The sequence below is a fragment of the Vitis riparia genome, chromosome 16 (assembly GCF_004353265.1).
Source record: "Vitis riparia cultivar Riparia Gloire de Montpellier isolate 1030 chromosome 16, EGFV_Vit.rip_1.0, whole genome shotgun sequence".
NCBI lineage: Eukaryota > Viridiplantae > Streptophyta > Magnoliopsida > Vitales > Vitaceae > Vitis > Vitis riparia.
In genome coordinates this window covers 15,851,277-15,868,424 of record NC_048446.1, presented here as the reverse complement: position 1 = coordinate 15,868,424, position 17,148 = coordinate 15,851,277, and the positions used below count along the sequence as shown (strand labels likewise).

General features: G+C 37.7%; 1 protein-coding gene across 1 annotated transcript; it reads left to right on the top strand.

Moving 5' to 3' along the window:
* On the top strand, window positions 1-3,531 carry LOC117934316 (cucumisin-like). The gene is made up of 10 exons (XM_034856002.1): window positions 1-93; window positions 188-276; window positions 405-502; window positions 583-720; window positions 812-914; window positions 997-1,513; window positions 1,607-1,926; window positions 2,032-2,143; window positions 2,555-2,768; window positions 2,873-3,531. Exons 1-10 carry the CDS (start codon window positions 1-3, stop codon window positions 3,508-3,510), a joined length of 2,322 nt encoding a protein of 773 aa, XP_034711893.1. The 3' UTR covers window positions 3,511-3,531.
* Window positions 3,532-17,148: the final 13,617 nt, after the last annotated feature.

Here is a 17,148-nt window from a genome sequence, read left to right as displayed (position 1 = left end):
ATGGCCAAGGGTAGACAGCTGATCTCTCTTCTCTACCCTTTCTTTCTTGCAGCGTTGGTCCTGAACTGCCATGGTTATGAACAGCAGAGAAAGGTCAAATGCTTACACCTCTTCATAGCTCTTCATATTCGATCCCTTTTAGCTTTTGGTTTCAAGAATTACAATACTATCACTGTATTTGTTTCAGGCTCATGTTGTGTACATGGGAGATCTTCCAAAGGGAGATGCATCAGTTGCTTCGACACACCACAACATGCTAGTCGAGGTCCTTGGCAGGTCAGTCATAATAGTTATAAGAAAGAAAGAATGGGTTCATCTTAAACCAAGAACACAGTGTCTGTACATTACTATAGATTATATGTATATTCTACAATTAGTAAAACATTTGAATTTCTTGAGTCCAGTTCATCTTTGGCAAAGGAATCGCTCCTTCACAGTTATGGACGGAGCTTTAACGGATTTGTGGCCAGACTATCAGACGAAGAAGTGGCAAGAATTGCTGGTATAATGGCCATTGATCTTGAGCTAACATAATAAATCTGGTCTATGTTTTTCACTAATTTGACTGCTTTTGAGTTCTAGATATGGAGGGAGTAGTTTCAGTGTTTCCCAACACCAAAGTGCAACTTCACACTACAAGATCATGGGATTTTATGAGCTTTCCAGAACCCCCTATGGGGTCTTATGAAGGAGATGTTATCATTGGAATGCTAGACACAGGTGAACTTGAAAATAAGACTTGAGTTAATCCTACAAACTGATGACATGATCTTCAGAAAAGAAATCATAATCCATTTATGCAATTATGCAGGAATTTGGCCGGAGAGCGCGAGTTTCAGGGATGAAGGATTTGGTCCCCCACCTGCAAAATGGAAAGGGATATGCCAGACAGAAAATAACTTCACCTGCAACAAGTGACCTCTCTCTCTTGTTCTCTCAAGTTTTTTATTTCTCATCAACCTACTGGTTCAAAGCTGATGAAGATATAATTCACAGCAAGATCATAGGAGCGCGCTTCTATGATACTGACAATTTGGCCGACCCTCTCCGTGATACCAAATCACCAAGGGACACATTGGGACATGGGAGTCACACTGCCTCAACTGCAGCAGGGCGAGCAGTGGAAAACGCAAGCTACTACGGGATAGCCAGCGGTGTTGCAAGAGGCGGAGTTCCAAATGCAAGGCTGGCCGTGTATAAAGTATGCTGGGGAGGAGGTTGCAGCCCTGCAGACATTCTAGCTGCTTTTGATGATGCAATAGCCGATGGAGTCGACATTTTATCAATTTCCCTGGGTTCTGAAATGCCAGCCGCGTACAACAAGGAACCAGTGGCTATTGGGTCTTTCCATGCCATGAAAAATGGAATTTTGACCTCTTGTTCTGCAGGAAATAAGGGGCCATACCGGAGACAAATTTCAAACTATGCCCCTTGGGCTTTAACAGTGGCTGCTAGCACCATTGACAGGAGCTTTGTTACCAAAGTGGTGCTTGGCAATGGACAAACAATTCTTGTAAGCCCTTCTTCATTCAAATCCATTCACTACTTTATCAATCTTATCTGAAACAAATAATTTTTCTTTTTCTTCATGTCTGGGAAAATAAAGGGAACTTCGCTCAATAATTTCCATCTGGATGGCACTTCATTCCCCTTGGTGTACTCGGGAGATGCAGCAAATATAACCTCAGCTATGAGCCCAGACATCGCAGGCATCTGCTTCCCAGGAACTCTAAGCACACTCAAAACCAGAGGAGCAGTTGTCCTCTGCAATATCCTCTCTGATAGTTCGGGTGCCTTTTCTGCTGAGGCTGTAGGCCTCATAATGGCCTCACCATTTGATGAAATAGCCTTTGCGTTCCCTGTACCAGCAGTGGTGATCAGCTATGATGACCGATTGAAGCTAATTGACTACATCAGAACGACAGAGTAAATAACTGCCGACCAATTTGGTTCTTCAAAAGTATAAATTCTCAGAAACCTCTTCCAGAGTAGTTCTAACGAGGGTTTTGAGTTTTTTTTTTTTTTTCCCAGATATCCAACTGCAACTATTCTTTCCACTGAGACAACAACAGATGTCATGGCTCCTACAGTTGTCTCCTTCTCCTCAAGAGGTCCTAACCCTATTAGTCCAGATATTCTCAAGGTATGCAGCAATATTCTGATATCTCATATTGAATAGAAGAAAAGTTTTTTTTTATAATATATATATATATATATATATATGCACAGACTCCTCTTAGCGAATGCAAATGTGTTTTGAAACTATGAGGGTCTACTGGGCACAAAGCAGAAAATATCCACACTAGCTATCGGAAGCGGACCATTACAAATGCTATCATGAAATAATTGTAATATCCCACCTATATAAGAGGACAAGTTTCTAACACTATATATAGAAGCTCCTCTTAATCAAGTAAATGCTTTTTAATACCGTATGGATGGCTAGGAGCAGGTCGTTACCACTGAGGGTGAATACATCTTTCAACATAGATTCTATGTTGGATTGTCCTTAGAGGATGATATAAGACTGACATCTTTGAATGTAAAAAAACAGCCTGATGTAACTGCCCCTGGTTCAAACATCCTTGCGGCCTGGTCTCCCCGTGGACTCTCTTCAGTATGGGTGTTCGATGATAGGCAAGTTGACTACTACATCATCTCCGGCACATCTATGTCTTGCCCTCATGTCACTGGTGCTGCAGCATATATCAAGGCCACCCACCCAACATGGTCTGCTGCTGCTATCAAGTCTGCCCTCATGACTACAGGTGACTAAAATTTCTATCCGATCTTCTCTTTTCTTTTCATTCTTGCTCTCTAGCTTTTCCAAAACACCATATGTTGAGAAATTGTTCACAATCTACGGCTACAGCTACAATCATGGACCCAAGGAAGAATGAAGACGCTGAATTTGCCTATGGATCTGGGCACATCAACCCACTGAAGGCAGTGGACCCTGGGCTAGTCTTTGATGCAAGTGAAGCAGATTATGTGGATTTCCTATGCAAACAGGGTTACAACACAACCCATCTAAGAATGATCACTGGGGACTCTAGCGTTTGTCCAAGTAATGAACCAGGGAAAGCATGGGATCTCAACTATCCATCATTTGGTCTCTCATTGCTAGATGGAGAGCCAGTCCAGGCCAGCTACCTCAGGACTGTAACCAATGTTGGGTCACCCAACTCCACTTATCATTCAAACATAACGATGCCACCTTCTTTTGCTGTACTTGTGGAACCACCAGTTCTAACATTTTCAGAGGTTGGGGAGAAGAAATCATTCAAAGTGATCATAACTGGATCGCCAATAGTTCAGGTGCCTGTCATCTCAGGAGCTATTGAATGGACAGATGGTAATCATGTAGTAAGAACCCCCATAGCAGTCTTCAACAACAAACCTTACGTGTTTGCACCTTTGGATGACTACCCGGGAAAGAAGAACTCTCATCCATTCCAAGGTTCCACTATCTACCACCAGAATGGAATTTTTGATGCCGTTAAATTCTAGTCTAGAAGCTAAGTGTTCCTTTTATTCAATCATTGTATAAATAACTTGTGATGCGACCACTAAATTCCATCACTCAATAATCCATTACGGAGCACAATTACCCTGGCCTCTCCGCCCACCAGCCCCCTTGGGGTACCTGCCCAGGTACGGGGTTCAATTTTAATAAATGGGTTTGGGTTTTTTTTTAAAACCCGGAGCGGGTTCAGGTATTGCCTCGTCCCGTCCCGCCCCACCCCGACTCGACCCGATCATATATAAAATTAATTTTAAATTTTAATTTAATTTAATTTAATTTTTATTTTATTATTTTTAATATATATAAATAATAATAAATATTTTTAATAAAATAAGTTATAAAAAATATAATAATTTAATTATTTATAAAATATATTTATTTTAATATAATTAAAAAATTTAAAAGTAATTTAAAAAAATTTAAAAAAAAAAAGTTAAACGATACCCGCCCCACCGCACCCTACCCCATTTAATTTTCTAAATGAGACGGGGATGAAAATTGTTTTTAATAAATGAGGCGGGGTTGGGATGGGGGTGACCCAAAATTTTATTATTTTAAAAATAAATCAAGATAACGTCAGCATGAAAACAAAAAGTGATAAAGATGGATAAATTGAAAAAAAAAAAAACAAGGATATTAGATAGATTTTATATAATATTTTTTTAAGTAATTTTATTAAGGACATTTAAAAGTAATTATTTTTTATTTTTCAAAAATTCAAAATTAAATTCAGATTTTTCCGGTTATTTAATTTTTTTTTTTTTTTTTTTGTGGAAATTTGGTGGGGGCATCACGGAAAGAATTTCTTGTTTGGAAATTCAAGTGGCAAAAGCACATTAATTACAAAGTTATGGGCCTTATGGCAGCGAATTCAGAAAATTCTCAGTATCATTATGGACTCATTCCCAGAATCCTTTGGCAATAGCAGCACACTGAATTCAGCTCGACTAATCCTTAATTAGCTCATCCGTCAAGTCTAATACATGAATGTCTTCCTACTCTTCTGGTTAGACTCACACCAGATGTCCACCGAAGCAGTGAATTTATGACCTTGACTTGAAAACTGAGACTAATAAATGGTTTGATTAATGCTACCAAGTGAAACTCCTCTGTTTCGAAACAGCGTTCAAACAAGAACATGGGACCTTCTGAACGCATAATTGGCCTTTTTAGACCAAGGTAGGAATGTAATCCTTATATTGTATATCTTAACGACATTTCGTTGTAATTACATTTAGTATCGTTTGTTATATGGGTTTATCTTTTACCACCTTTTGTTGTTGTTACTTCATTTTTGCTAATGACTAATGTCACATCTAGGAAGTAGGGAACTTTGGGAAGAACGTAGAAACATTTACACATTTCCATAATGGGATAGGAGTCTTAGGGGTTGTGTAGAGAATTCTAATGAGTTCTTGTAAACTCTAAATATAAATTATACCTAGCTTGTATATAGAATATTCTGGACTTTGTAACAAATCATCAGAATCAAAGACTTCCATGGTGCCTATAAATAGTAGGTCTCATTTGATGGTGAAGCACCTTCTCCACACGAGGATTGAGCATTCTTTCATGTATTGAGGTGTTAAAAATTAATGTGGATTAGTCCAAGCCAAAGTGATTGTAGACCCTCCACTTTGTCCATTTAGCACATGTCTTTAAGTTCACTTCCAATTTGTTCTTGTAAACTCTAAATATAAATTATACCTAGCTTGTATATAGAATATTCTGGACTTCGTAACAAATCATCAGAATCAAAGACTTCCATGGTGCCTATAAATAGTAGGTCTCATTTGATGGTGAAGCACCTTCTCCACACGAGAATTGAGCATTCTTTCGTGTATTGAGGTGTTAAAAATTAATGTGGATTAGTCCAAGCCAAAGTGATTGTAGACCCTCCATTTTGTCCATTTAGCACATGTCTTTAAGTTCACTTCCAGTGCTTCACAGTAGTTTCTTAGTGGCCCATTGTTATTCATATTACTTACCTTTTTTTCGCCACCTTGGAGACTTTGGTTGAGGGATTTATCTAATCCCATTGTAACTCTTAGCAGCCCTAATTTAGACTTAAGATAGCTTTTAGGTGCACTTTTAGGATAGCACACTTAGGCATGTTTAGATCACTTAGACAATGTCCTGATCACTTTAGGTCACTTAGACACTGTCCTAAACCACCTAGGCCCATTAAGACACATTAGCCCTACCTAGGTTACTTAGGCTCACTTAGACACACTTGCCCCATTAAATACCACCTTAAACCCATTTGGACACCCCTAGGTCCTTTAAGACTCTTTAGGTCCATTTAGGTCACCTAGGCTCATTTAGGCACACTTGGCCCATTAGACATTTTTAGCGTGACTTGTATGACTTGCATGGTTTGTGTGGCTCAGTTTTTATTTATTTATTTAGTTTTATTTTTATTTTTATTTTTATTTTTATTTTTATCAATCACATGTTTATTTTTATTTGTTATATATTTTTTATATTATTTTTCTTATTTTTTTAATTAACTTATTTATTTATTATTGTTTTAATGTTTTCTAATTTATTTACTTATTTATTTATTCATTCAATTATTTAATTTAATAAATTTCATGCTTTTACAAGGAAAGTTACCATTAGATAAGGAAAGTGAGAATCTCCTTGGAAGACATTTTTAGGAAGTTTGAAGTTCTAAGGATTTGTTTTGGTAAGGAAGATATGGATATTGGGAGAAAGAAGGAAAAACGGGAGACTATTATTGGAGATTGGATTCACGGATGAGAGGAATTCTTTTAGAGATCATGTCATTAGTGGAATTTTTCGGGGCTTAAGCCATGGATAAGAAAGGTTAAGCATTTTTTTGGAAAGAGAGAACATGAAGCACTTTTAGAGAGAAGAACTAAGGCTACGTTTTGGAGAAAAAAAAAAAAAGAAGGGCAACAACACCAAAAATCTAGAGGACAACTTCACCATTGGGCTTTGGGAGGGAAGTATGTATTCTCTTTAAGAACAATAGCCAAAGGCTACTCAGGAAGAAAAAGCCTACGCAAAATCCACTACTAGAGGGATTGCGTAAGTCCTCATATAGACGCCATTCTCCATGGAGAAACATCGACATGCAGCAGCTTGAAAAAGAAGAGAGTCCATCTTGGAAGGAAGCATAGTCCGCCCATGAGAGTTCTTAAGGGAGTCAATCACGCACTATAGGAGGGGCCTTCTCTTACACGCGATTATGAGTTTCTTCATAGCCACCCTCAGGACCACACAATTTGCATCACACACCAAGAAAATGGACCATCAATTCAGAAGCATCACAACACACCATTGGAGAAGTTGGAGTCCACCAATCATGGCTGCAAGAGGCAACCATGCACCACAATTTGGGCAGCATCTCTCACAACAAGTAGTCACATAGGACTCTCCTTGAAGCGACACCATTTATAAGGCAATCTTCAACACACTCTGAGGTAGGCTACAAGAGGACGATTAGAATTTTCTCAAAGAAAGGATGATCATTTTTTTTCAAAGAGAGGACGATCAAAATTTTTCAGGGGAAGATGGTCAGAATTTTTCTTTTTTAGAGTGGACGACGGTAAGAATTTTTCGAGAGAAGGACAATTACAATTTTTTTAGAGTGGAAGATGATTAGAATTTTTCAGAGGGACCATAATCAGAATTTTTCTGGAGTAGACGCACTACCAGAATTGGAGGAACCAACATGCCATCGACAACCTCTCTCTATCTTCACGCACTGCCAGATTTTTATAGCCATGCACACACGACCACACAATCTCACATGCACCTTTTCCTCACACGCACCCAAATTTCCATCACCTTCATCATCTCACCCACACCCATGCACCACCGTATACATCACACATACCACCACCCAAACCTCCACAATCTGCTCGCATTTCCAATACCGATGAGGATCAAATGTGAGATTCGAAATTGACCGGTTTAAAACCGAAACTCTTACACATGAGGAACAACACCTTAAGCCATGCAAAGAAATAGTCATGCATTGTCTAACTGTCAAGCATTTGATGAAACGTGTTTTTGAGAGGAAGTCTCCAAAAAGGAATCTTTCAGTTGCGGGAAAATAGGAACATACGAGAAAGAGTTCTGGAAAGAGACTAAGAAGGTTGAGAGAAAAGAGAGATTACTGGATAGAAAAACTTTCTTGGCATTCTTGGAGAAGTGGAATTCATCTCCGGCAACACTAGATCGACATTTGATTACCACATTCAACGTTAGAGCAGAGGACCAGCTTCACCAACATAGATCTGTTACGCCATAGGATTCATTAACAGTGCGTCATTTTGGAGAATATCAGCAAATCATTAATAATCTTGAGACCTCTATTCAAGGATTCTAGGAGCTTCAAGAGAACCATAGGAGCATTACACGTTTGAGAAAATAAATGTTATGCTTAATTAAGAAAAACGCCCAAAATGGGGGGTGAATTGGGTTTTTTTTTTACTTTTTAACACAACAAGTTCAAGTACAATATAATAAAAAATAAAGAGATAGAGTTAGAGAATTCAAACTCGGGTTCTATAGTGGTTTGATATTTCCTTGCCTACGTCCACTCTCCTCAATCTCCTAACCGAGTGAAGGTTCCATTAACTTGAAGCTTCAACCAAGTTTCCAATCTTCTTACACTTGGATTCCGGCTCCAATGGGCTTTTACACAATCTCTTCAAGATTCAAACCTCTTGAAGGATTTAACACTCAATTTTTACAAGAATGAATCCCTCAACCTAGATTAAAGATAGCTCAAATACAAAAGAAAGTTAGGATGACTCACAATGGTGCACTAAAGGATATGCAAGTGATGATTTAATACACTAAGAAAGAAATGAGAGCTTTTAGGCCAAGAACAGGTAGGTAGACAATTGATTGCAAGTGTTCTCTGTGTTATAAATGAAGTGGATCTCTCAATTTATGGGTTTCTAAGCTCGAGAGCCAAAAACAGCAAAAGGCAGTCTCGACCAGTCGAGCTAGGGATCGAACGGTTCACTAGCCATTAAAGCATTTAATGCTTTGGCAGATTACCATTGCCTCGACCAGAGTTCGACTGGACCTTGATTGGGAAGGGGTGAACCTCAACCGGGAAGAGGAAGCTACTGGATGAGAGAGAGTGTTTTTGGCACTCCTCGATCGGACAAGGGCAACCGGTTGACCGACTCCCCAACCGGTTGAGCTGGTTGGCCAGAGCCTCGACCGATTTAGCCTTTTGGCCCTGAAAACCTATCTTTTTCAATTCTTTTCTTTTCTAACACTTAGGCAAGGTCTTTAGGTGAATTAATATGCCAATTTTAAAACGTTTTGCCTAAAATACATTTGATAAAACTTAGGTTTTAATGAAATTGAAATTTTAAATGATGAACTGAGTTTTCAAAGATGCGTGAAACGATATGAAAATCCTAAATGTGCCCATGCATTCATCTTACATTCATTTCCTATGATCAAAAGTCTTCCAAAAGTCTCGATCTTATATCCATTTGGTCATTCTATGAATTTTCGAATTTATACCTAAGATTATTTACCATTCAAATCAATTAGTCACTTACCATGGTTTGTTATCATCAAAACCCGATTAGGAAAACCCTTGGGCTAACAACGTTGATTCAAAGGTTTCCTTCACTACTTCTTCGTTCATGATTCTGGAGCATCACACCTATACAACGCCTTTGTTTTTAGCGCATCTTCACCATTGCTAGTGTCTTCATCTGAGAGGAAGGTTCAAATTTTCATTTGTATCTTCATTACTGCTAATGTATTCACCTCTGAAAGAGATTTTCTTCACCATCAGACGTCTTCATTGAAGGGAATCACTATCATCACGAAAGATCGGTTATGAATAACCATCAAAGGGCATCAAGATCATGAGGCATTGCTTCCAGTTGGATCATTCTTCCATCATTGCATCTGAATCCTCACCCTGACTTTGGTTTTCGCAAATCAAATTTGTGTAGAACAGCCTATTGTGCTTACCATTGATTTCGGGTCATCTAACTTTGTTTCAAAGTGATAAATGATATTCAAAACAAATGTGAGAAGGTGAGTGGAGATATTTTGAAGTTGTTTTATGGATAGTGGCGGTCATGAGTTTTTTACATTGATCATGAAGAATGCTTCATGGAGGCAAGCATTTGCATGAAGAAGAAATGGATATTAAAATTGGTGAATGAATATTAAAAAAAAGACTTAGAACTTTTAATGGTGGAAAACGGCCCATGTATTATTGAAAAAGGTAAGTTAGAGCTTTTTATTTAATTTTTGATGCATGAATATTAATTTCGAAGTGGTTTTAGAATTTTAGTTAATTTACTTTAATTGATCCCATGTTATTGTCTCCATACGTTAAGTTTGGTTTTAATCCTTGATTGGTTTTTATCTTAGTTCATGCGCTTCTTGAATTCTAGATTTTAGTCTTGGTTAATATTTTTGTTAGTTTGTTTGATTTGGAAGTCATTAGTTTGTTGCTTTAGTGATTGTTGGTCAAATCATTTTTTTTTAAGGCCATTGAAAACCCATGAAGTTTGGCCCTACTCTCACCACTTTAGTCGACTTGGTTGTTTAAAATTTTATTTTGTGATTTTGTTTTCCTTTGAGTTGCCTATGTTTGATCCTTGAGTATTGTCGTTTGTAAATGATTTCTTTCATTTTAAGAAGAAACCTTTTCTCAAAATGTTCCTCATTAAAATGCATTTCAAAAGTTCATTTAGAGTTCTTAGAATCGAAATCTCATTTTTTTTTTTTTTTAAATAACATGCAACCATATTTTGACCAGTTTGCATTTTTCTTAGTTTTTAATAAAAACTATGGTTTTGAGTAAAATATGAATCCAAGCTTATGGTTCCAAATAAATGGAATAATTCTAGGCTAGATTTGTATATATCAATTGGGGAATTGATGAAACCCCTACATAAAATCATTTTTTCAAAACTCGTCTTTGCTACCACCTTTGTTACTTGCTGTAATCATATCTATCTATTTTTTTAGGAATTATATACAAGATAATGTGATAATTGATTATTTCATATACTTTGATCATTTTTTTTCATGCTAATTAGATAACAAGCATGCTAGGATTTATTTTATTATTTATTATCTAACCCCTCATGTCTTGTGGAAGCACATTACAAGTTACCTATGCTATTCAAGTATGCTTCTTACCTTCGTATCTTAATTCTATAAATTATGTATTGCTTTATACATGATCATTATGTATTGCTTCGTAAGCGATTCTCAACCTGTTCAACATATATTTTTGATTGTTTGTTTAGTTTTCCGTGTTTGATTAAGAGACTAGGGTAAAATACATGTTGTGTATCTTATTTTCTAAACTAACCATTGATGTCTTGTAATAGCACTTAAGAAAGCAGTCCAGGTACACACCCTAAATCTTCTTAATGATTTGTGATTGGTTTTCTTGTTTGATATGCTATTTTTTGAAATCACCTAGCCTACCTAGGTATCTAGAATCAACCAATTAATTGCCCTATTTCCCTCAACTTAGTCAATAGAAACCTTTGTAGGGCTTAGAAGGGTGCTACATTTTAGAGGTACCTTCCTAATAGATAACCTGATCCTCGGACCTAGACTCGGGTTTTTCAAAGACACACGTTTTCAAAAACTATGGAGTCACTTCTTTAGGGGTTTTCTTTCTTGTTTTATTTTCTTTTTTAAAATAAAATAAAATAAATGGTGACTCCAACTTTTCCAAAACTAATTTTTCACCATATAAAAGCGAGTCTCACCGACAAGTGGGAATGCATGTTAAAAATGCGGGTCCACAAATTGGTGACTCCACTAGGGATTTCAAGGATCAAACTTGAACACTAGTTAAGGAAAATGTAACATTTAATTGGTCGATTAGAGAGTACTTTTGTTTTTTAGGCAATGTGATCCGATCTACTTGCTTGTTTTGTTTGCTATCTTAATATGTTTGATTGCCTTGAATGATTACTTGATTGCTTGCTCACTTCAGCAAGATTCACTCTCATATATGTTAGATAAGACTTTGTTTGTATGATACCTATCTACTTGGTATGACTGCTTGTTGCATGACAACTCTTGCTCCTACATGATTGTGTGATTGCTTGTCTCTGTTTACTATCTCACTTTTAGACCTTAAGTTTTTTGGATGCACCCACATCCTTCATCGTGCTCTTTAGATTATCCCTGAGTGTTGAGATATGAGAGAGCCTTCACCGTTAGGAAAACCCCCTAGGAAAACGAGAAAGTGCATGTGTGGAGGTGATGATCACCTTGCATGGAAGCACCCCGTCTCCTTGGAGGCGTGCAAAGGGTTGCGTACTGCTAGATGGTATGATCACTTCTACTAGGAATCCTTTAACCCACCCATTTTATCTTATAGAGTCACCTCAACCTTGAAGGTTAGCCTAGACCCAATTAAGATTTCATTCCTACATGTGGGTGCATCTGTGGACCTTCAAAGCTACCTTGGTCACTATTAGGTTCAGTTATCCTCTTCATGGTCTCATTTTGGTGTGCTCAGAGATTGGTACATGTTTGAGTTTCAGTTGGGCCACCTTTCTGCATTGTGATTAGTATGTTTCCACCTATTCTGAGCTTCCTTCATGTCATTTCTCTCTTAATGCCTTTGTACCTTATAGGAGTGTTATTTGTTTTGGTTCAAATTCGACTTCTTATATTAGAGTTGGAGATAGATTGATTAGGGTTTCAAAGCAGTCAGGTATGGATCCTCAGCATGATACAGTTGATCAACTTACAGTCACCCAGTTAGCCAGTGACATTGTTGAGGGTGACATCATACATATGATGAGTTTAGTGGATTCTAAGTCTAAGTTTATCATATGAGAGTTCTTATAGAAGATGTTAGTTTTTCTAAGATGGGAGATTTAATTGACATGGTTTTCTTCATGATGAGCCTGAGATGGACATATTGGATTGTAGTGGGGTGGTTAGCATATATTAGCCAAAGATAGTTCACTCTCTTGATATGCTTGAGATCTTCGTCGTTGAGAGTTCAAAAGAGATTCAGTTTATTTATGTTGGGGCATCCCGCTTATGTTGATGATATGTTTGAGGATAATGTTAGCCCAGTTATGGTCATGGAGATTCATCTATTCCAGGAGACCCTAGCAACTTACTTGGAATACACCACATGTCATTAGAGAGTTGAACCTAGAGAGGAAATATGATTGACATATCTAGATAGAGACCAATTCTCAAACTCTACCAATGTGGATCAATTGAAGAAGTATTACATTTGAGACAATGGTCGCAAGATGGGTGGCCATCATTTCGGCTAGCCTTACACTTTATCACCTCTACCCATATATTAGACTGTTGCTAACCCATTGAGCCTCATGTGATATGCTATAGCCTTTTCTTTCCTATAGCCTTGATTACCATTTCTACACTCGGGTTGGAACCCTTTGATGTATATGCATGCTTTGCTAGGAAAGTCTCATGAACTTTAGACTTAAAAGTCTATCTTCCCATTATTGTTACCATCTCCTTATTACCCTGTTGGTTCTATTTTACTATCACCACATTTTCATTCTCTTTCTTGATTTATCATTATTTGTTTCACCTTATATCTTCTCTTTCTTGGGTTGATGATTCTTCACATCTTGGTAAAAAGAGAGCAGTCATATCACTCCATTCATCCCATCATTTGGCATTGATTCAGAGATTTTAGTTTGAGAGATTGTCTCATGGGATGGGGTTCATGTATTCATCAGTGATTTGATAAACTTTGTTCATTCCTTATATATTTCCCATTGGAGTTCAATTTATTAATGATTAGAACATGCACATTAAAAAAAAACAAAAAAAAAGGTAAAAAAAATCAAGAAAAAAAATGTAATGATATGTTTTTGTATGGTATCTTACTCCATTGGGCACTTATGTCACCCTTCGAGGTCTATTTATTGGGTATATATGTCATTGGGGATTCTTGTGAGATTTTTATATGAGTTTTCACTCCTTGAGCCACTCTTGTTATGCATTTGGAGTGTCGAGGGTTCATGTGAGAGTTCCATGAGATCCTATGCTTCTTGGATCATGGTTGATATGTATTAGGTATGAGAGATGAGTAACCTTTTTACTAGGGTGTCCGGATCATTGTCTTATCTACCATTCCATCATTAGTGATATGACTTTCCTTTATTATCCTAATATAGGTTGATCATCATTCATTCCACTTTCTTATTATCTTCTTTCATATCTCATCACCTCTTTCCAAATCTCCATTCCACCTTTTATTCATTTCCTACATATTGATACACATTTCTAATTCGATTCCTTCTCCACATCATTCACATGTTTCATTGACAGTTTGACCACTTATCCTTTCTCTTGTTTCGCCATCGACATTTCCTTTGGTTGCCTTTAGGTCCATGGCTTATGAGATTTTTTTCTATGCATTACATCTTGTACATGAAGGTATGGGTTTGATCATTGGGTACGTATTTGAGCCTAGTTTCCCTTCATTTCTTTCACCCTATCACCCTAGCCTACGTTATGTCCTATGTCTTAAACCCACCCTGAGGCCATGAGATCAACTGCTATCTTTGATAGCCTCTACTTAGGTTGGTGTTTGGGATTTGGTTGATATATAGACGTCGTCCTATTTCTTCTTCTGGGAGATGCTTCTTTGATGTTTAGAGGTGATTTAGTGATGGGTGTAGACGATTACTTCATTTTATGGATGATATTTGATGTCATTTGGCTTCCCATTCTAGTGTGCATCAGCTATCATACTGGGGTACATTCCTCTATTGAGATTACCAGTTTTTCATGGTTTATGATGATAGATGATGATTCGGTAGTATACCTTTGTCGCGATGCCTCTAGTGGAGTTTTCCCCAAGCCGTTGTGTCACCCTCATACTTTTTTATACCCTCATTATTCTCGATTGTTTTACTCTAGTGAGAAATATTTTCGTCCATATTCTTAATAGAGTAAATCAACATGATGATTTTTTTTTATTCCTAGCAAGGTCTACTTTTGAGCTAGCATGATGGGTCATTGCACATGTACTGTTTGAGTTGTTAATTGTCTCATCCTTGGATACAGAGATGATGGGTTAGTGTCATTAGAGGTACCTTGTGACTTTGCATCAATTGCTATGGTAGGATATATTCCCCTTTCATTTGGTTGAGATGAGCCCTTAGTGGAGCACTTTCTTTGAGCCTAGGCATTTTCATCGATCAGAGATCCCTAGTGGAGTATGTTGAGATGATATCAGTTCTAATGCAACATTATTGAGCTTATTGACAGTTTTCATGATTCTAGGTTCCGTTTGTGGAGTATTTCTAAGATAGACTAGTGGATCATTACTGAGTTGGAGACAGTTTTTAATAGAGTGTATAAATCTTGTATATTGGGGCATATTTTCCCATTTTTTTGGGTTATTGGATTCCTATCAGATTTAGTTAGGGATTCATCAGAGACATGCTTCTACTCTTGAGATTATCACATCCCTCATCATTTTGGTTATTCATTTGTTATTAGATTTGGAGTGTCTCCCTTGAGGCATTGGCCGATACTTCATTTCTGACTTCTTAGCAGATTATTGTTGAGTTGGAGATAGTTGATTAGTGATGTTGGATTCATCATTTTGTTGTGCATTTGATATCCACACTAGGGCATATTTCTCCCTTTTCTCGAGGTTCCTTCTTGTTGTTGGGTGGTATGGCTACCACTATTCATGGTCATAAAGATGTTTGATGGATTTTGATAGATTCTTTATTGTACATCAGATATCCATACTAGGGCTTATTCCCCTTTCCTTAATGAGATTGTGTTTGGGCAATGGTATGAGGATATATGATTAGTGTTGGTTGTTTACCTCATGACTTCGACATTAGATATTATATTGGGGCATATTCTCCTCTCCTTGATGAGATTTTGTTTGTGCAGTAGTACGAGGATGGATGATAGGTGTTGGTTATTTACCTCATGACTTTGACATCAGATCTTATACTGGGGCATATTTCCCCATTTTCTTTGAGTATCCTTGAGATTGAGATAGCGGCCAGCTTGGTTTTAGATTATGCACTAGTCTATTACTTCCAATGATTGACAATATCAGGACCTCCATACATAGTTTTTTTTAGATAAAGATGGATCACATCAAGTTTCACTCAAGGAGTGTTGATGGATCCTTTAGCTAGATGCTCATGAGATAGGTTGTTTTCGTCATTATTACCTTGCAGATTGGGTTATCCAGACGAACAGTATTTTTGTGCACTTCAAGATTTGCTTTTAAATGAGTCGCAATGTACACACTCCGAGATTTACCTTTTAAGATTCATCGACGAAGCAATTTTAGTTAGTTCATATTTTTCAGAGGTTTGCCATGATGCATCGGTTTCTGACCCATTGATTTCAACGAGTGATTGATTTATTGGTTGTTTCAACAGTGCGAACACCCTGGATACTAGGGCATATTTCCCTTCTTAAGTTCAATAGTCCGACCCTTGCCATTTTAAGTATACGGTTTTGAACCCATTTACTTCCTATCCACTTTCGAGTTGGTCTTCTTTATCTGTTCTTTTTAGGCCTTGAGTTTCCTAGCCCTTAGTTATTCCTCTCTTCTTAGGCCCTGAGCTTCGCAGCCTTAAGCTATCTGTTTCTTCTAGACCTTGAGCCTCGTAGCCCTGAGCTATCATTTCCTTAAGACCCAAAGTCTTTCCAACCCTAATTTGAGCCTTCATCATTTGGTCGCCTATGAGTGGTTTGACCTGGAGTTTGCTTATCACACTCTCCTTCTAGCCGATCAGTCATAGAGCCTGGAGCTCATAGCCTTGAGTTGTTCACATAGCCTTGAGCTATTCATCGTAACCCTGAGTTACTCATTGCATCATGACCCAAAGTCATTCATGGCATCCCAAGCCCTAAGATCACGACCCAGAGTTGTTCGTATCCTTCACATCCCTAAGATGTTTCGTTTTCATCATTCTAGCCACTTGCAAGTGGCCTCGACCTAACACCATGAGCCAAAAAGCATCCTGATCAGCTATCCATTTAGAGCCCTAAGCTCACAACCCATAGTCGTTCTTCTTATTTATGACCCAGAATCATTCTTAGCATTTAGAGCCCTGAGCTCACGACCTAGAGTCATTCTTCTTATTTATGACCCAGAGTCATTCTTAGCATTTAGATCCCTGAGCTCATGACCTAGAGTCATTCTTCTTATTTTTGACCTAAAGTCATCCGTAGCATTTAAAGCCTAGAGCTTCTGACCCATAGTCATCCATATCATTTAAAGCCCTAAGTTTTTACCTAGAGTCATTCATAGCATCTAAAGCCCAAAGTTCCTAACCTAGAGTCCTTTATTTCATCTATAACCTAAAGTCCTCCTTTATATTTAGGGTCTCGTGCTCTTGGCCTAGATTCGTTTATCCTATTTCTGACCTAGAGTCATTCATCTTGTCCATGACCTAGAATCATTCATTTCATCCATGACCCTGAGTCATTCTTTTCATCCATTACCATTTTTATGCTACTCATCATACATTTTTCTCTCTTCATTGTCATCCCTCCACATAGAGTCATCCCACCCATGTCATTGCAACCCCATCTTTTGACCTTACCATTTCATGTGCTAGGACAAAATTTCTAGTATTTTCCTT

What these genes read in the sequence shown, in the direction of transcription:
- LOC117934316 (XM_034856002.1), top strand. Translation starts at nt 1, where the DNA reads ATGGCCAAGGGTAGACAGCTGATCTCTCTTCTCTACCCTTTCTTTCTT. An exon ending in GTTATGAACAGCAGAGAAAG is followed by an intron (nt 94 to 187) that starts GTCAAATGCTTA and finishes TATTTGTTTCAG; the next exon opens with GCTCATGTTGTGTACATGGG. An exon ending in CTAGTCGAGGTCCTTGGCAG is followed by an intron (nt 277 to 404) that starts GTCAGTCATAAT and finishes TCTTGAGTCCAG; the next exon opens with TTCATCTTTGGCAAAGGAAT.